The sequence below is a fragment of the Sturnus vulgaris genome, chromosome 6 (genome assembly GCF_052056855.1).
Source record: "Sturnus vulgaris isolate bStuVul1 chromosome 6, bStuVul1.hap1, whole genome shotgun sequence".
Classification (NCBI taxonomy): domain Eukaryota; kingdom Metazoa; phylum Chordata; class Aves; order Passeriformes; family Sturnidae; genus Sturnus; species Sturnus vulgaris.
Genome location: NC_142248.1, coordinates 23,465,881 through 23,485,915, shown reverse-complemented (window position 1 = coordinate 23,485,915; position 20,035 = coordinate 23,465,881). Strand labels below are relative to the sequence as shown.

Here is a 20,035-nt window from a genome sequence, read left to right as displayed (position 1 = left end):
CTAGGATCACGTGGGTTTTTTACATTCCACAACACCTCATGTCCAAACTGATTTGCCTCATGCTTTCTCTTTGCCTGGGCAGCCTCATTCTTCCTGAGCTTTTCACTTCCTTTTAAGTGTGAGCCTGTCAGTCCCTGATACCTTATCATTGTCGTATTTTGACAGCTAGTTTTACTGAAACTTTGCTAAGGAAGCAAAATGGGATTTTTAAATTTTTTTTAATCAGAGGTGCAATTCCACACTGCCTTCTCTGGTGATATAACCAGTTTAAGATGTGACAACCCTGCTTTCCACTCCTGTCATGCTTCAAAGAAAGGTGCCAACAAGTTTTCTTGGGCTACATTTGAGACCAGTACAATGAAATTAGTTGAATTTAAAACAAAAATCTGGCATATATTTTCCCCCTTGCCATTTAAAAAATTGTCTCATGCCTGAAGAGAGAAGTTGGTTAACTGTGGCCGAAGGAGAGGTGGCCAAGGATAATGATTTATTAGACAGTGATGCTAGAGGAGACTGAAATCGAGCTGAGCCTTCTGTAGACTTAAAAGAGAACTCTACCTTGATGAAAATCAATGGATGGGGCTGTTCTGATGCCACAGTGCAAGGTTTCTTTAATTGATGTTTTGCTGCAAAACTAAAAGATAAGAAGAAGAAGTTGCTTTTCGGGTGATTTTTGGGGGGGTGGAGGGTGTTTTTGTTGCATGTTTTGGAGTTTATCTTACCAAGTCCTCCAAGCTATAGCCAGGAAAGAAAGAACAACTAAGTGTGCTTCTTGTTACTCTCTTACTGCTCTTACTGACTTTATTGCTTTCTACAGCTACATGAAAGGAGGTTGGAGTGATGTGGAGGTCAGTCTCCTCTCTCAAGTAACAAGAGACAGGACGAGGAAATGGCCTCAGGTTACACTAGGGGCAGTTTAGACTGGATATTAGGAAAAACTTCTGAACAGAAAGGGTTGTCAAGCATTGCAACAGGTTATCCAGGGAAGTGGTGGAGTTGTCATCCCTAGAGGTATTTGAAAGATGTATAGGATGTGGTGCTTAGTGGCATGATTTAGTGACAGACTTGTCAGTGTTAAGTTAACAGATAATCTTGATGATCTTGGAAGTCTTTTCCAGCCTAAATGATTCTATGATTCTAAGGTAGGAGAGGGTAAATTTTGCAATTAATTGTCTTTTATGATGTTTGCCATTGTTAAGGACTCTTATCCAAGGGTCCTTCAGCTACTGTTTGTTTCACATCAGCTATTCAGGTTGCTGTCTGGCTTTATTCTAATCTAGTAAAATAAAGCTCAGTGTAGTGAATGTTGGTATAACCAATTCTTTTGCTGGATTGGGTTTAAGTGTTGGTGGAGGAGTGTCCCTAAGTAAGTGTTGTTCAAAATAATTCAGCCATCTGCACAAGAGACAAGAACAGCTGGCTTCAAAGGCACCACAGCCATTTTAGAGTAGGTGTATGTACAGTCTTGTCCAGACAAAACAAATTACTTGTTGAGCACGAAAGAAGAGATAGGGTATTGAAACCACGTGTACTTTGCCCAATCCAACAATGAAGAAAATAATTTTTTTAATAGAAATACAGCCGTGTTCTTCAGTCTGATACAATTTAACAAAGAAGACAGCTTCTTTTTCTTTTTTGTTTTGTTTTTTGTTTGTTTGTTTGTTTGTTTGTTTGTTTGTTTGTTTTTTGAGTCTGCTACTGACAACTGGTGTAGGCCTTCAGATAAGACAAAGGTAGCATTCCAGGAGGTTTTGTAAAATAAACAAGTGAATTAATTGCAGTTAAATTTCTCTGAAGACTGTGTGCATGTGTTTTGCTTTTATTTAAAGTGCAATTGTGTTCTGAAAGTGTTGTGGCAAATAGTTGCCTTTTTTCTATAGAATAGCTTCTTGTATGTACTCAGAGTAGCATTTGTATGTTACGTGTTAAACAGCAGTTCACAGTGAAGTCCTTTGAATAAGATCAAGATGATTGTTTGACAAATTCCACCTACCTAAAGCTGTGGAAACAAGCTGAAAACGAGGGTGAAGACAATTGTCAATAAGTGGTGATGCACTGAGAGATAAAAAAGATATTCCAGTTTGAATTTTCAGAAATAACTCTTACTGGAAAGAATCTCACATTTAATAGTCTGAATGTATTTTGATCGGTATACATAAAGCCTCTCTGCATGATGTGGACATTTGTTATCAGATGATAATGTTTGTCCGAAGGAGTGTCTTGGTTCTTCAATACAGATAATTCTAGAGTGTTCAAGGAATTCCCTAATCTGATTATATGATTACATCTGAGGATACAGCATAGATTCTGAGGAAACCATTTGGCCATTCTGAGCCAGATCAAGGACCATTTTATGGTTTAGAGGGGAGCAGGGTGTTATTTTTACAAAGGTGTCCAGGTTTCATGGAAAATGTGCATTTATCTTAGTTATTCTGGGAACTATGGAGAATGCAGTAGCTATTCTCCTTTAGAAACTTTTTGTTTGTAGTAGGCAGTTTGGAATTTGGCTACAATGATGAGGTTAACTTCTCAGATATGTAACTTTTAAACAGATCTCCATTCATATACTTTAGAGGTTTATACAGAATTTAGTAATTTTCTGCCGATCAGTGATGACAATCTTGAACACATTTTAGTAAATCAGATTAAACCACTCTGCATTCTCGAGATACTAACAAAATTTTAGCTTCCAGTAGGAAACAGATATTCATATATCTGTTAATTTAAATAGAAATTAACACAAATGTATAAAAATCTATAGCACGATGCAGTGCTGTTAACTAATACACTGAAATGGTAAAAGAACTGTTGTATAACTTGGTTATTTTACTCATTTTTCTTCACATGTTTTTAGTGAGTTTGGTTTTTTTAAATATGTACATTTAATATAGCTGTATGGCTATAGAATATTAATTAAGAATATTCAAACTGATGGTGTTTTATCCCTGATTTTCCAGCTAAGACATTTAGGAAATGATGAAGTACACATTGTCTGGTCAGAACATACTCGAGATTATAGAAGAGGAATCATTCCAACAGAATTTGGTGACGTTCTTATAGTTATCTATCCCATGAAAAACCATATGTTCAGTATCCAGATCATGAAAAAGCCTGAGGTAATGATTTGTTTTCGTTTGTGTTTCCTTCACGTGTTTAACATGAACACTTCTGTTTGGAATCTGAGGTTTTGGTATAATAGATTGATCCAACAAGGTGATATCTTAAGCATGGACAGTTCAGTGGTGCTGGGAGGGAAAAGGAAGAGCTCAGTGAGTACAGTGCACAGTAAAATAAGTAACTTGAAATTGCAAAGGCCTGATGCTGTAAAGCGTGTCTGCTAACAACATAATCCTGAAACAAAACTAGAATATTCTGCATAATAGTTTAAATACTACAGTGAACCTGTCAAACTTTTTAAATCAAATTTAATGCATAACCAAGGGAGTTGAATAATGGCTGTTCCACCTTCCTCTATCCATGTCATACTCCCCCCTTTTTCCTCTCCAACCTATTTTTTACTTTTTTACTTTATTTTTTACTTTTACTTTCCTAACTCCACATAAGAATTTGGGGATGAACTCAGTAAAGTAAGATCCTTCATTCATAAGAATACACATTCTTTCTAATGACTGTTCCTCAAATGTCAGTGCTGACCCTGTTCTTAAAACAGTGGTTTAGGATTGTGAACACTAAACTGACTGAGTAAAAGTAGTCACGAGTTTTTGTACTACCTAACTTCTCTGTGTGATGTCACTTGCCATGAATTTCTATACTTTAATAAAATTATTACCACAAGCACTCGTATCAATAAATGAGGTATGACAAAAATAGGATTACCTTGTTGTGATGATTGCCTCTATCTATTGATAGGCATGAAATAATAGTCTTGTTATTGTTGGATTACTTTTATTTTTAACTGATCAGCATATTCTTTTTTTTGCTACTTTAACTACAAATAGTTGTATTATTGGGAGCATGCAGGTTAAGAAGGAAGGCAAAAACTGCTGAAAACAGGGGTTGTTGTTAGTCCAAAAAGAACTCCTTGTATGTGGAAAAAGTGCCTTCATTAGATTTCAGTATTCTCAAAACTACATTAAATGACTAATGGCAAAAGTAATACCAGGATCTAAAATTCTTTTGCAGAATTTGTTTCCTCTTAGCAGGAAAAATATTTAGTGTACACTCTGCTCGCTTTGCTAAGCTGATGCACGGATTTTGCTGCTCTTCTCCTGCTTTATGTGAGCAGCTTCAGAACTTTATTCACATGTGCAGGAAATGGAGATACTTAATACTGAATGTTTGTTTTGGTTTGTTTTAACTGCGAAGTAATGATTGATTAGAGAGAAAAGTAATGCCATAATATAAGATCTATCTGTTCTATTCACCTAGGGGGCTAGCTATGCTAAATATTGAGGTTTCCCACGGATCTCACAAATAAAGTTTTACAATTAGGTTCCAAAGAGGCGAAACTTTCACCCCAGATTTCTTCTGTAAAAGTCTTACAGTCTTTTTGTTTAGATAATGTAGAAAGGAAGAAGAACAGAAGAAAAAAAAAGGAAATAGAAGGTGAGGGTCAATCCACCAGTAACTGTATTACACTTTCACACTGGGTTGGTCCTTGTAGACATGTTAATAACTAGAGCCATGATAAAAATATTTTAGAATTTGGGTAATAATTTCTTTTGCTTCTTACCATCTATAATATTATCATCTAGGCTATCAACCTCATAGACATTATATGCATGACTGTTCCTAGGATTTTTGCAGCAAATGTTGGAAATTATCTTTGATGAGACATAGTATTCAAATAGTTGCTTAATTTTTTTCAAATGCTGTGTTATCTGTTGCCAAGGATATCAAGCAGTTATATGGCTGTATATTTCCACAAGAGAAAAAGACTGACTTGCAACACAATAACTGGTTTGATTATCTAGCCATGAGGAGGGGAAAAGACATATATTTGAGTGCTCTATTGTTAATGTTGATTGCTAATTGTTATAGCTATGATCTTGTCTTGCTTTATGTTGAACTTCTTAATTTTTTATTCAGGTTCCATTTTTTGGTCCACTCTTTGATGGTGCTATTGTGAATGGAAAAATTCTGCCTATTATGGTTCGTGCAACAGCTATAAATGCAAGCCGTGCATTGAAATCATTAATCCCATTATACCAAAACTTGTATCCTTTCACTCAAATGGTTTCCAAGGCATATACATTCCCTTGCAGTTCTACAGATATGATACTCATGGGGTTTTTTTTCTTCTTTTCAGATTAATATAGGGATTTTTTCTTAATGGTGATGGTGCCTTTAAGGAGCTTAAACCCATAGAAGAGCATTCAGATGAAGACCACCTTTTTTAATTGAATAAAGAATAGACTAAATAGTGAAAAATTGCCTATTTCTAATGTTTTGTAGCATGGACTTGTAATTTTTTGTTAACAAAATTATTTTAATGACCATTTTGTGAACACTCTTTCAAAAATCGCACTATCATGATGTTAATAATCTTTCTTTTTTTAAGATATTAAGTATTTATCCAGTATTAGTGTGACTTAATTTTATTTTCTAGTTCCAAGAATGCTGCTTTCCTTCAAGGTGAGAAGTTTATTAAACTTCCATTGTACAGATTTTCTTATTCAGCTCAGAATACCAAGTTGGTGTCATGTTAGTATCTTTGTAAACACGTCAGAAAAGGCCGTCTCTTTTCTGTTGTTGCTGTTGGAACTGAAATTTTATGTTTTGGAGGAGCTGCTCTTGGAAGAATAGATTTATCAACCATAAGTTTAAAAACATAAGGTAAGTCAGTCACTTTTACCCCTTTCCTTACTTAAGATTGAGTTCTGTTAGTTAAATCAACAAGTTAAAATCAACCTGTTAGTTAAATCGACAAGAAACTTTTGAAAATCATAAACTGGAAGATAAGTTTAAATTTTGATCCAAAAGAATTCTGTGCTTATTTTCTAACCAAGCGGTAAATACTAGTACTTGTCAAGTGATAGATTGTTGCTAAAATAATATTTTTTTCTATAGCTGACTGTTAATACTTGCAGAGTTTTGGATTAGATATGATGAAATGGATTTACAGATGAATGATGGATGTCTTTTATGTGATCACATTAAGTGATGTTTGTGCCATTTCTGTAGATGACACACGTTGATTCATTGTATTTTCGTGTTTGAAAAGGTCCGATCTTTCTGTCATTACTCAAGTAGCTTAGTCAAAAAATTTAAGATGTATTATCATTATCATCATCAACCATCAAAAGTGATTTTTTAGGGCATTATATTGATGTATAGTGATGAGCAATTGGAAAACAATTTACTTTGAAATAGTAAACTTCCAGTACCAAAAAAGCCCCACAGACTTGTATGTTCAAACTGCAGAGAATAATAGTTTTATTAAATTCCTTGGATGTAGCTTACCAGCTCAATGTGTAGGAATTGGCCAGTTCCACGGAGCTGTGCACTGCATTTTTAATTCAGTTCTCCAAATTTTACTTTTTAATGTGCATCAAAGCACAGCATGTCATTTATGTCATAATGTGGCCTCCATTAAAATGCTGATGTGTCTTCTAGTATGGTTAGCATGGTAAGTGGAAAGCATTATGTGTATTTGATTTTAGATAGCATTGTTTGGTGGGTTTCATTTCATCACTTGGTAAGCTTATGAAGTACCAGTTGACTGGACACTGATATTAAAGGGTGGCTTTGTTAAGTTGTCAGTGGAATTATTTTTCCATCTGGCTTGGAGTATCTTATATTTACTGTTCAGTATAATAATTTAAAAATTAAAATGGGCTTATGGGAAGTTCTTTAAAAGCCATTTACTTGGTGTGAAATTAGAAAAAAAACTCTACAAACTTGAATCGTGACTTGAATTAGGCTCTGATGGAGTCAGTTGTGTCCATGGAGAACAGCAAAAAATGCTAAACTTCGAAGTCTGGCCTAAATCTCAGTGGTATAAAAACCTCTTGATTATAAATGTCACGGACATGCTCTCATTGTTCAACCCATGGCCAGACTTGAGGTCAAGAAGGAATTTCTCTCATACAAGAATGGCTAAGAGTGGTGGATGTTTCCTGTAACATGGACATTGTCTGTTATCTAGGAACATTTGAAAGTTGAATCTAATTATGTTCCTGTGATAGCAGAGAGTTGAAGACATCAAGGACTGTCTTTATTGTCTCCTGCTTTTTTTCCTCTGAGATATTTTAGCTATGGCTGCAGCAGTTCATTTCTGGCTTTTAAGTTTGTAGTGGACTAAAGGGTGTGGGGAACAGGCATATTTTATGTTCTGTGGTTAAATAGCTTTTCTGGAGACACTAGTGGAATTAATGTCTCTTGTGGAAGACAGACAGGATTCACTAATCAAGGCGGCCTTGCCTTGTGTTGGAATATTGCTGGAACAAAGAAAAAGAAGGCTCAGAGTGGTGAAAACAATACATTTGAAGAGGGAGGAAAAAGGGAACAAAAAAGCTCTTTTTCAGAAAGTACACAAAATGGAAGAGTGAAGCTGATGATCAAGGATTTCCACAAGTCCAGGACCATAACAGTGTCAGTGAAAGGGAATCCTGAAGTGATATTCTTGAAACTGATCTTCATTTACCTACTTATGAATCTCTAACATACTGAGCAGTGCTAGTTTATTAGGAATTTGGATGATGGCTAATAGATATCCAGTTGACTGTGGATGTCAAGGGCACAAGAGTACTTGAGACTTGTGAAACAAAACAGATGTTAGGTACTACATTTCTGTTTTAACCCTTCTTTTTACAGTAGTAGACCAGCAGAAATAGTTAATTTAGCCAGCATGACTGTATGGGTGTCTCTCTGCCTGCAGGTGTGCAGTTTGTTTTCTGGTACTGTAATACTTGATGAGCACTTTTTGACTTAGTATGGAGTTAAAGATGTATATGTGGGCCTGTGCTTATCCATTTTTGAAGAATGTTTATAATATCACCTTGTACATCTTGTGGTGATGGATCACTGTAAACTCTTGATTAAACTAAGACAGTTTTGATTTGCTTGTGTATGGGATGAGAAAAAATTGGCACTGAGTTTGACCCTCCTACTTCCAAGGAGAGCTTATCTCCCCTCTGAGACAGTGCATTTTCTAAGTGCAAACCTGACTGAAAAAATCAGCTGTCATTTGTAATCAGCAGGGATATTCAGTCCTCTTCACGTAACCTGATTGCAACTTTTTCCTTAATGCGCTGGTCTGTTAATCACAGGGTGGCAATGGTAGTATGTGTGAATGGTATAATAATGGTTGCATGGATACCAGAAATTCTGGTCATCTTCTCCAACTTTGAGTATATGTTGTACAGCCTGAAGTAGCTTTCTGAGACTGACATGTTCTGTCAATCAGCTTCCTCTTTCTGACGTTATTTTGACATTCCTGATGGGATACTTACATAGCAAAACACTTCAAAGATTTGGTTTGGTTAATGGTTTTTAAAGGTTTTATCTGCTCTGTGGTTTTATTCTTTGCTCAGAATACTATAATATGTTTCCATATTGTCATGTGTTAAGATTAAAAATTCACTAAATTTATCGGCAAACATTAGTCATGCATGGCAGATCTCCTGCTTTATTTGATTCTTTACACACTCATTGCTGCAGCTGTGTGAAGAGAATATTGCTATTTTGGGTGGAGTTTTGCATTGGTGTGTAGCATTTCCTTTAGTTTCTCCTTCAAGGGCTGTCGGGCCCCCAGTACTTTTTGGTGGCCTGGCTCTCTTATATCAGTACCTCCTCAGGAACAGGTGGCATACATGCACGCAGAAACAGGTGACAAACACAAAATACTTGTGGTGTCTTGCTAATGAAACAGCAGTAACTCCCTCTCTGTCCCATAGCCGATGTGTTTCTTCTCTTCATTGCATTTGCCATTGTCTTACAAAGTGCATGCTTATCTCCTGAGTACGCTCAGGCTGCACATATGCTAGGAAAACATCTAACACTTATAAATGCAGGTGTAATATTGGAACTAAATGTTGAGAACAGTCGTTTTCACTGTGATGTAGAATAAGGATTGTTAAATACTCTTTATTTCGTAAATTGCATTGAAGTTCTTGATATGAAGAGTTTTATTCATGGCTCATGTCTCAGACCAAGCACTTTGTCACATTCTGAATTCAGAATCAACCATCTATGGGAAATGGATCAATACTAAGTATTTGGAACAGTAGGAATTGTGACTTCATATACAATTTTATTTGAACTTCCTGAATAAACAGCAGATGTTGGCCAGATGCCAAGAGGTACACCTTGACATAGTAGGCACCTTCAGTGATCCAACTTTTTACAATTACTGCAACAAAGCAGGGCAAATACTAGAAACCTCGTGGGAGTGAAATTGCAATTGTGAAAAAATTAGTGTCACTTTTTTCATTGTACACAAATTCTGGAGGGCTGACAATTATTCCAAACTATCTGCACATCAGATAGTGCAATTCAGACACTTTCTGTCTTACATAGTATTCCCCTATTACAGATGCTACCTAAGACACACAGTAAGAAGCTAAACACACAGTAATTAAACCTCTTTAATATCTTTTAAATCTGAAATTTATAGATATTTTAGGATACCTGGAATATGCATGACTGTTTTATCCTTAATCATCATAGCGTAATTCTCACTTCTTTCTAATAATCTGCAAAGTGTTTGACCTAGTGCCAAGAACTGGCATTTCTTTTTGGAGATTTTTTTTGGTCATACGAAACCAATTCATTTAAACAGTGAAAATTATGCTGCTTTAATTATTCCATCTAAAAAAATGTATAGAGTAATTGTAATCTGAATTATTAGATAAATTAATCTTTGTTATCAAAACTGAAAATTTGACATCCTCCTAACTTTCTTGATATTGTATGACTAATCAGTTGGTACTTAATGTATTGTAGCTAATCTTTTGACAGTTGTCTTCTAGAGAAAGGGAAGGTATTAACCCCATATGGTGTCTGACAAGGTAGTAACTTATTTATGAATAAAGTAATGTCTATGAGTGGTTTGTTAAAAGTCTGCTTTGTATTAGAAACTGATCACTCAGAAAAAGCTTTTTTTTATTGAGGTGATACTCAACTGCCCCAGGAAAAGATTTTATTAGAACTGGTAGTGTTGCTGTTTGTTGTTCTTGCTTGACCATTTCCTGCCACAAGATAGAATTGCAGGCCCTGGAAGAGTGAAGGAAGTGTTCGTTATTAATGACATACAGTGAGCAAAGTGTATTCTTCAGATTTCTGGTTACATTTGTTTCACTTAATTAGAATATTTGTTGCACTTGAATTTTCAAACTGTAACTTGTGAAGATTTTGAAGATTTCTTACTAGTACAGAATCTTAGAAGTTAAAACTCGATAGCACTGATACTGGCACTGCCAGTTTCCCTATATTAAAGCTGCATGAGCATCTCCAAGAAAAAAAAGTGAATAGAGTGATCGTGCATCAATGACAACTGTGTATCACATGGGAGAGGTGTAAGGGTTGCTTGCTCTCATAGTTTTGGTGTAGTGGAAGGAATAATGCATGAAATTATGATTACTCTTCTAGTATTTTCTGGTTTAGGATTTTTTTTCATCTGCCACATGCCAAGCGTCTGGAAAGTTTGCTGTATTTCTGGTAATACGTTTTTGATACAGGACGTTTAATAAGCTTCTAATATACCTGTTATTCATTTTTTCTGTCATCACAGGTGAGAGGATACCAACATTAAAAATAATGCTTGATACACTTTTTAAAAACTACTTTATATATTTTATACAAATAATTACAAACTTCAGAATTTCAGTGAATATTTATTCCATCCCTGATGCCTACTGTTGTAGCCTTATCTGATATGATTTCAAGTAAGAGGCATGGATGAGTTCATCATATGACCCCTGCTGGTTTTTCCCGAAGAAAACACAGTTATTTCTGAAATCCGTTTTACTGTTTAGCAGTGAAAATTGTTTTCCTAGTTCAAGCAAGACTCATAAAGTACAGAATATGATGTTCAGTCTTTCCTGTACTTTGAATTGCTCTGGATGTTCTCTCAGATCCTAGTTCTGCTGACAACTTATTTAATATTTTAATAATTATAAATGTGATTGATTAATTAAATGCCTGCATACAACGATGCAACATGAAAAACTGAAGATTTCTAAGACCTATAGAAATATATGATTGTTTTAATGGATTATTCAGGTATTTTGGTTTTAAGGAATCATGTAACAGTTGTACATTATAAGAAACCTAAATATAAGAGGAAAGTCTTATATCTCTATATATTTCTATAGAGTCGTGTGTGTCTGTATCTCCTTGTAGGTATGCAACAACTGTAATGACTGCATCTTTGTTTTTCTTCCAAAGTTCCAAACACAAATTTATGTATTTTCCTGTGATTTCACAAGTATTTTTGAACAAGAAGAGACTGTTGTAAGGAAAATTGCTGTGAAAATATCAGAAAGATGTAATGCCGGGTTACTTGTATGGCCATGAATGGCTAAAGTGCTCAGAATGACAAACCACAAATGCCAAAAAAGCAAAATGCACAGTACTTAAATAACTGCTGCATTTAAGAATGTTCATGTTCAAGTTTAATGTTTTAATATGTTATACAGAAAATTAGTACAGTTTGAAATATCTTATGTAAAGGAATTGGCACAATGGCAATGCAGTGTAATAGAATAATCTAAAATAACTTCTCTATGAATAACATCATGTTGAAGTTTGCTCAATTAAAAAAAAAAGACGAGAAGATAAATGAAAAAAGAGCTAAGATTCCAAAGCATAAATTTTGCTATTTATGTTCGTTAAGTATGGTTTGAAATCCTGTCTTAGGGACATCTTGCCTAACTATATATCTCATGCTGCTCAGTAAATGAGAAGAGTATTGATTGGCATATGCTGCTTAAATCGATCACCTTGACAGCCAGAATTACAGTAATCTGTCAGTATTAATGACTATCTTTCAAGCCTTATACCTCTCCTTTGCTTGTCTCGTCTTGCCTCAGTTCTGTTTGAAGTGCATTTTCTTGAAACCTCTGGTTTTGTCAGGGTAGGTACTTTTGCAGGGTTTTTTGTCCCCTGAGTCCAATTTATTGGCTTGATCATGCAATTAGAGTTAAAATACAACACCAGGGAGCAAAAGTAGGCAGTGTCCTGAGTAACAATTGGACTTCAGAGGTAGTGCAAGCCTGTTCTCAGCCATCATTTATTAGTTACCTGTTGAAAGAATAGGATTGTTTTGCAATGAATAATTCCAAAGCATCACTTTAAATGCCTTTGATTTTAGCAGCTAGAGACAACTGATTGAGCCAACATTTGTGGTAGGCTTTTAAACTCTTGCCTTAGCATTTGTCATATAGACACTTCAAATAACTGTTGGAGAAATAGTAGCAGATGTGTGTAGCAAGCGGCTGTGTTTGCTACATTTTCATGTAGTGAATATAATTTCACAAAATTTCACTTGTTTTTCATGTATTTTTAATGTGAGAAATAAGTTGAAGCATGACATTGTATTGTTAATCACAATTCTTTGAGTGTGATCATCCAGACAATTCCTGATCCACCAAGCAGTTCATCCATCAAATCCATGTCTCTCAAATGTGGAGAAAGGGATATCGTGTTGGACAGTGTCAGATGCCTTGCACAGATCCAGGTAGATGACATCTGTTGTCATCTCTTTTGCTCTTGTCTCATGTACAAGTGTGGTTACACTGTTATAGAAGGCAAACACATTTGTTCATTATTTGTCCTTAGGACAGCTGTGTTGGCTGTCTCAAATCACCACCTTATTTCCCAATGTGTCTTAGTACAGTTTCCAGAAAGATCTGCTCCATGGCCTTTGCAGGCATTGAGGTGAAACTGCCTGGCCTGAAGCACATGTTAAAGGGATACAGTTTAAGCAGATGGGTTTAATAATGCTGTTATCACAAGATATCTACAACATATTTCATATCACCAGTACAGCTTCATTTATTAGCTACTCTTCCCTAATGAAATACATGAGACTGTCTTGAAAGTGGTAAAAACACAAAACAACAAGTTAGCAAAACTGATTGACTGTAGTAATGTAGTTTTCTACTATTAATTGCATTTATTAAGACCTGAGTGCTCTGTTGATGTTGTAAACACTTAGGGGGAGACTCATCTTTTTGTATTGTTTGGAAAAATATATTCTAGATTCTCTTACTTCTACATTCTTTCATAAATGTAATTTACGCGTCTGAAGGAGAAATATTGGTTCTACTGATTTCTCAACAAAATACGGGTAGACTTATGCCAGTGGCATTCTCCTTTAGAATAGAAGGAGGGCAGTGAGCTATCCTGAAAAGCAATGACCTGCTTTTTCAGCCTTCTAGAACTTCTGAGTCTGGATATGTCATTACAGATCCCTTGAGGGAAGGAAATTTTTCTTGTTACAACATATTTTTAAGGGAGGAATTTTTGTATGTTGTAAGTTGAAAGTAGTGAAATCACTCTTTCATTATAAAATGTGTTTTTAAAGTCTATAAATCCCTTTTTAATAAAAAAATTGCAGGGAGAAGGCTTCAAGTCCTTAAACTGGAATGAAAAAGATAAACTAATCCAATGTTACGCAGATTGATTGCCTTGTGTGTAACACAAAGTGACAGGTTTTTTGTTAATACCTACTTAACCTTATTAATTAATTAAACATTTTGGGTAACAAAAGCCCTTTGTTAAAATGTTAAGACTCTTGCCCCCTTAAGGTGTTAAAATTCATACAGATTTCTTTGATAGCTCTCAGAAGCCTGTGAATAAAATCCTGGAAGATTAAACAATTTTTCTTGATATTTCTAAGATGTAAAGAAATAAGTGTTTTTAAACTATTTAAGCCCTGGTTTTATGCTGCAAAAAACAGCACTATGTATTAATTTAATCCTTTTCATAAATTCACCCTCATAACAGATAAGGGATGTGCGCACAACTTGCAAGGTTTGTATGTTAAAACACAAAAAACCATGTATATATAAAAATAAGTATGTGGCATTCCATATGGTTGATTCTGATATTTAAATTGGTGGGAAATGTGGGAGATTATTTATAACAACCAAAACTGGCAAAACCATAGTTGTTGTGAGATAGTGATGTTTTTGGGTGAGTTGAATAAGATATTGGCAAACTGTTTCTGCATCATTCTGCATATGGTAATGAAAACAGTTGGGGCATGCTTTCCAGTGCCAACAAAGGGATTAGAAGATCATAGGTACCAAAAAAAAAATAGATTAATAGAAACTAGCACATGGGTTGGCTTCATCCTCCTGCAGGTCTGAAAAAGGGCTTGTATATAATACCTGGCAGTATGTGGAAATATCTAGCTGGAGATGGAATGTACTTCATGTAAAAATATTCATCAGGGTCAAAATTATAAAAAAATATTATAGTTTATTCTGTATGTGCCACATAGTAGGAAAATTGAATAAGCTAAAGCAAGGATTAAAAGTTAATGTTACAGTAATTGGAGTTACCATATGGCAGTCCGAAGGACGTGAGTCCTAATCATAGCCTGGCCAATCAAATTAATTTCAATATACTTTCTAGACATTGAGAAAATAGTTTAATTGCTGATTAACTGCACCTGAATAAATCCATGGGTCACAAATACATACAACTATCTCCTTCTGAATGTTTTTCCTCCCAAACACAGAAGAATGCATGCTATTAGAAAATAGTTTAATTTCAGCTTGCTATACCATAGTTACCATCCATCTGTTCATGCCAATTGTGGAAAAAGGTCAGTTTTCAGCAAAGCCATGCATTTCACAGAAGGTATGTGAAGTGAAATTTCACAGGGGACATGATGGATCCTGATTCCTAGTGATAAACCTTAGGGGCCAGCAGGGTTGGCATATGGTTCAGCATGATATGAAGGCTTGGGTTCCCTGGCTTCACTTCTTTGGCGTGGAACTGATAAAACCTGGCTCTTAAGTATTGTTTCACTGGACACCAATCATGGGCAGCAGGAACTGCCCACTTAACTCTCTGTGGGAAGGAAGCCCAGACTGTGTTCACAATAGTACCATTGTAGTGCTGCAGACTGCTCTCAACAGATTGACAGCATTAGGGAGGAGGGCGAAGGGCTGCTTTGCTAATTGCTGTTCAAAATATAAAAAGAGGGAAATAACTGAAAATTCGTATTTGTTTTCTCCATTTAAATAGAAGCCTGACTTTGAGTTTTTAAAATCATTCTTAAAATTGACTTTACTGCCCTCCAAAGAGGCTTATAAGTAGATTATCTGCTACTGGTACTGCAGCAACCCAAGATAAAAAGAAAACATTCTCATCAACTATAAAATTTTTAAAAGGTAGTTGTAAATTTCATTAAAGTACAGACTGGAATTAATGACAGAATTTCTCATTAGAGAAGTTTCCTTTTTTACTAGTAGTGTGGAATGGCAAATGAACACATACCTGTATGTGCAGTCTTTTTACTAGACAGTATTTAATATTAATACAATTTTTATTTGTAATTTTGCAGATTGGAGTGATTTCTTCATGAAAAGGCATTTGCTGTTTTTCTTATCAATTAAAATGTCTATATATGCAGAGAAGGTATTTAAAGTAGAAATTTAAATACTTGAATGTATGAAAACAGTAAGCTTAAGCATTCATGCTAATACCAGAGAGTAGGGAATTAGTTTTGCTTCTGTATTCTTTACACCTATCAACCTCTATTACTTGAGTTAAAACCGATGTAATGCCGGATGTCAGAATGAGGATGAATCCCTCTCCCAACATCAGGAGTTAGTTTGTGGGGTTGCAGTTCCCCTCTGGCCTGTAGTATTCCACATTTGTTGCAGTCATTACTTCAGCCCACACCTGAACGCCTTTCCTTGGTTTGTTTGGTACAACAGCTTTAATAAACTCCAATGCCATGGCCAGTGGCCCTGTGCCTCCCCTGCTGCCTCCTGCACGCCCACAGCTGCCAGGTGAGCGCTCGTGTCTGACCGCAGGAGCAGCGCTCCATCACTCCAGAGAGAGCCTGAAGCCGTGGCAGCTGTAATGGGCTTCAAAACAATTAGCACAACATACCTTATAGATTCATTGATTCCTGTCTTGGATGCATTAGTAAGACAAATCCTCCCTGTAGGTTGGAGTGGGAATTCTGCCTGCATAGGGGCTTCAGCACTGTTTTCTTCGCTATTTTCTTTTCACGTCCATAGCCTGTTACTAAAACGTGGATGAGTGCAGTATTTTTAAATACTGTCAGTGTTCTTCTAACCACCAGGCCAAAGTCACAGTGCTGAGGTATTAATCTTTCCCATCCTGCTAGTCATTTGATCTGACTTTTTAACTTCATGCTAAAATGCAGTTCAGGGTTTGTAGAACCGACAATGCACTATAAATGGTACCGAAACTGTTACTCTCTGCTTTATGCTTGTATTAGTATGTTCCTGCTATATTTCAAACAGATAATTCATTGAATGCCCATTCTTCCTCTTACTGCAGAGTAGATTATATTTAAGTCAAGATTAATGGATAGATTCTGATGTTAAAACCCAGTCTCTGAGCCTGTTATTCCCTAGAGGCATATAGTGCATTAGTTTAAGCCAATGTGCTGCTTATCATAGATACTCTGACACTGTCTTAAATGACAGTTTACTGTACTTTGTAGCTGCTTACTCTGGTAATAAAATCACTATATTGTGTTCTTGATAATTACAATATTAAATAGAAACTTAATTGGATTACTGCACATTTAGATACAGATAGTTCTTAAGTAATTGTCCACTGTAAAATTTCTGATACTAATTTTTTTCTCTCATGTAGTGTATTCTGTCAGAGTCTAAGCTTAATATGTAGTTCAGTCACCTTAGGTGAAAAAGTGCTGAAAAGACATCTGCAGTGGGATTTTTTGGTGCAAAAGAGTATCTTTTATCGTACATGTTTTCACTTGAACCTTTGTTGGTTTTTAAATCCTTCCATAAGATGTTCCTGTTTGCCAAAGTCCTTAAAATAAAATAACTTCTGGGTTCTACAGAGTTGGAGAATTTGATAAGTAATCTTAATTCAGATCTCTTTTCCCTTAATTTTGAAATTCCTAGAAGTCTGAGGACAATTTTTGTCATTTTTGCTGCCTAAGCAGATGAACAGAATTAGAATTAATTCAATAAATAGTTATTTTTCTATGATTGTCTTAAAAAGAACGCGAACATTTTTATATAATTAGTTTTTATATCGTTTGTGTTCTAAAGAATATACTGAAATTAAAATTTAAGTTCAGTTCACTTGCACTTTAATTCTACATATCTTTATAAGCCTTCTGTAAAGGACCTTAGTGCAGAGTGGTTACATTTTTCATTTCATAATTGAGTGTTTTAAGTGGTTAAGTGTAGTCCAAATTTTATCCAATTCCAGCTTGTGTTAATGGTGCTCCACTCACACTGCCTTAGCACCTGTTATGGATTTTGAGTCATCTGGCAGCCCGTGGGACTTAGATAAAGAAGTACCAGGTGTCCTGCCTGTCTCTTAATTGAGACGCAATGTAAACAATATAGACTTGGCAATATGGTTATAGAAATGGATTAAAGCCCAGTCGTCTGCACTGATGAATCACAGCTTTTTTTTCCCTAGAAGATGTTATAAACCACTGATTAATTTAGCGAGCTGTAAGATTTTGTGGAACAACATAAAAGTAAACAATGCATCAAGGATTTTCCTAGAAAGACAGTTTTGCAGAATGTTAAATGTGTTGAGTTTTTTAATGAAAATGTCAGCATCAGTTAGAATTTCTTGCAGTAATTTAGCAATTTTGAAACCACCCACACTGTAAAAATTAATATTCTTACATAAATTCAGATAAAGTCAATGCCTTTCAATATGTAGTATGTTAGTAGACTAGGCAGAAAACAATACCATTTACTTGGAAACACTCAGTGGCTGCAACTTTATCTAGCCTACACTTACCTTACAGGACTTTTAACCATATAACCATGGAGTAGATATTATGTAAATTATGTCCTTTAAGTGTAAGATAAGTAATCTTAAATAAAAAAACTCCTCCAAATTACAAAAGTGCCTGATAATGATTTATCACAGATTTATTGAACTGTTTAGTAGTATAAAAGCTGAAAAGTAATTTTCATTTTATTTATTCAAAGAATAATGCAACTGTGTTTTGGAAACAAATTGCAATATCTGGAATGATGGAATTAGTTTGTATAAATGTATCTATTATACATTACCTTAATTTCTTCATGAAATACCTCAGAAATTGCCTGAAAAAAGCCCTTTGCAGTTACAGCTTGAGTTGAAAAAGAATGTCATTAAATATGTTAGATAACACATTTTAGGCTTGCTTAAATTCTACAGTCTTGGTCTGTTACTTGTTTTTCATATACATTCTCATTTTATTACTGAAATATCTACATTAATTAGTAGATTGTAACATATACATTACTTATTTAAATTATTGATTTTGGATCATTAATAGAGCCTCTTCTGCAGTTTTATCATGTTTTCACGAAATGCAACATACAAGTTTACTTTTGAAATACATTTTTCATTTCTCTGAGGTTTATGTTCTATTTTTATGAGTAAGAAAATATAGTTACATTTTATTGCAGAAGAGCTGTCTTGAAAAAGTGGTTCAGTAGGAAAAAATCACCTTAAAAGACTATAAAATTTTTAATTCTTTCACCTGCTTAGTAGTGTCAAGCATAGTAATTTTTTTCTTCTTTTTCAGCTAAATAACTTGTATGAGATATGAGAAGAATGAACTGAATTCTGCCTTATGAATCACTGGCGTTGTGGCTAAGTCCAGTTGTATGTGCAGAAGCTTCTCTCATTTACAGCATAGCTGTATAAACAGATGCACCTAGCTAAATATTTATTTGCCATTTGCAATATTGACAGTATTTAATAAACACAAAAGGACCCAGACTGACTTTGAGGTGACTTGAGTAAACAGAAGATGCAGCTGGAAGAAAAAAACCCTCTTTGTTTGTATACTATGCAAACTAGATGTGGAAATTACTGAAATGTAATAAATAGGGAGCACCATGATACCACTTCTACAGAGTCACTTTTCAGAATATTAGAGAACTTTAATTTTTCCTGTCAGTTGATACTGATCACCCACCTACATACAAAACTCTGCTACTTGCAGGGCTTCCAGCACTGAATCAATAGCAGCCCAACTTACATCCTTAACTCTAAGAGCCAACAAAGACTACAAATTGCTGTGACTCAGTATGAGTTCAGCTGGTTTGGCAACCACTGCACAGTCTCTTCTTTTAGAGTGAGATTTCCCAGAAAAAAATTCCATTTCTGTGATGTGTGTGGGTTTTGTCTCATCTTCCTGTAGAAGTCAAATTCTCCTGGAACTAAGTTTTCCTTTCAGCTTAAAACCTTGATCCTAACCTGTACTTGTTATCTTTATAGGGGAGGCCATTCTCCTTTCACATGTTGATGTATGGAATTGAAATTTATTAGGAAAACTATGCCAAATAAAATAAATTTTTTCATCATTTAAATACCTCAAACTGTAGCAATTAATTCTGTGGGGTTTGCACACCTTTTCAGGCCAGAGAGCCAAAAACATAAAATCTCCTACCAGTATATGCTCTTCACTGTGCTTCACTGTTTCTTTTTTTACTTTGGTCCCTAATATCCTAGGAGCATTTTAGTATGTTGACAGTACTACAGATTTGGGGGGTTTTCCTATTAAAAATGATGTGTGCTTCTAAACTTGCTGAGGGGGAAAATGTAGTAAACAAGAGAGTTCCTTCTTATAAGGCTCTTCTTAAAATATTGTTAATCTCTTTTATGTAAATTGTGTATATATGTAATTATGCAAGTGTCCATTGATCCTACAAGGAAGTATCTCTGGGTGTAGGATTTTCATTTTCCATATAAGGATGGAGCAGCAGTTCAGTTTCTGCTTGTCTTAAATTATTTTCTAAATGCCTGGCTAACAAAGTCATACTTTCCAGAATCATATCAGTATATATTGACTTCTTAGATGATTTTGCTAACAGTTGGAACTGCCAGGGATGCAGCTGTACATGTATTTCTGAGAGGAGTTTGTAAT

General features: G+C 35.2%; 1 protein-coding gene across 13 annotated transcripts in view; it reads left to right on the top strand.

Moving 5' to 3' along the window:
• Positions 1–20,035, top strand: part of RALGAPA1 (Ral GTPase activating protein catalytic subunit alpha 1) — a 131,625-nt gene that overhangs the window by 93,369 nt on the left and 18,221 nt on the right. For all 13 annotated transcript variants that reach the window (XM_014890813.2, XM_088167293.1, XM_014890768.2 and 10 more), the window contains 2 exons: positions 2,958–3,116; positions 5,050–5,177. In XM_014890813.2, coding sequence (XP_014746299.1) covers positions 2,958–3,116; positions 5,050–5,177 — 287 coding nt within the window. The remainder of the gene's footprint in view (positions 1–2,957; positions 3,117–5,049; positions 5,178–20,035) is intronic.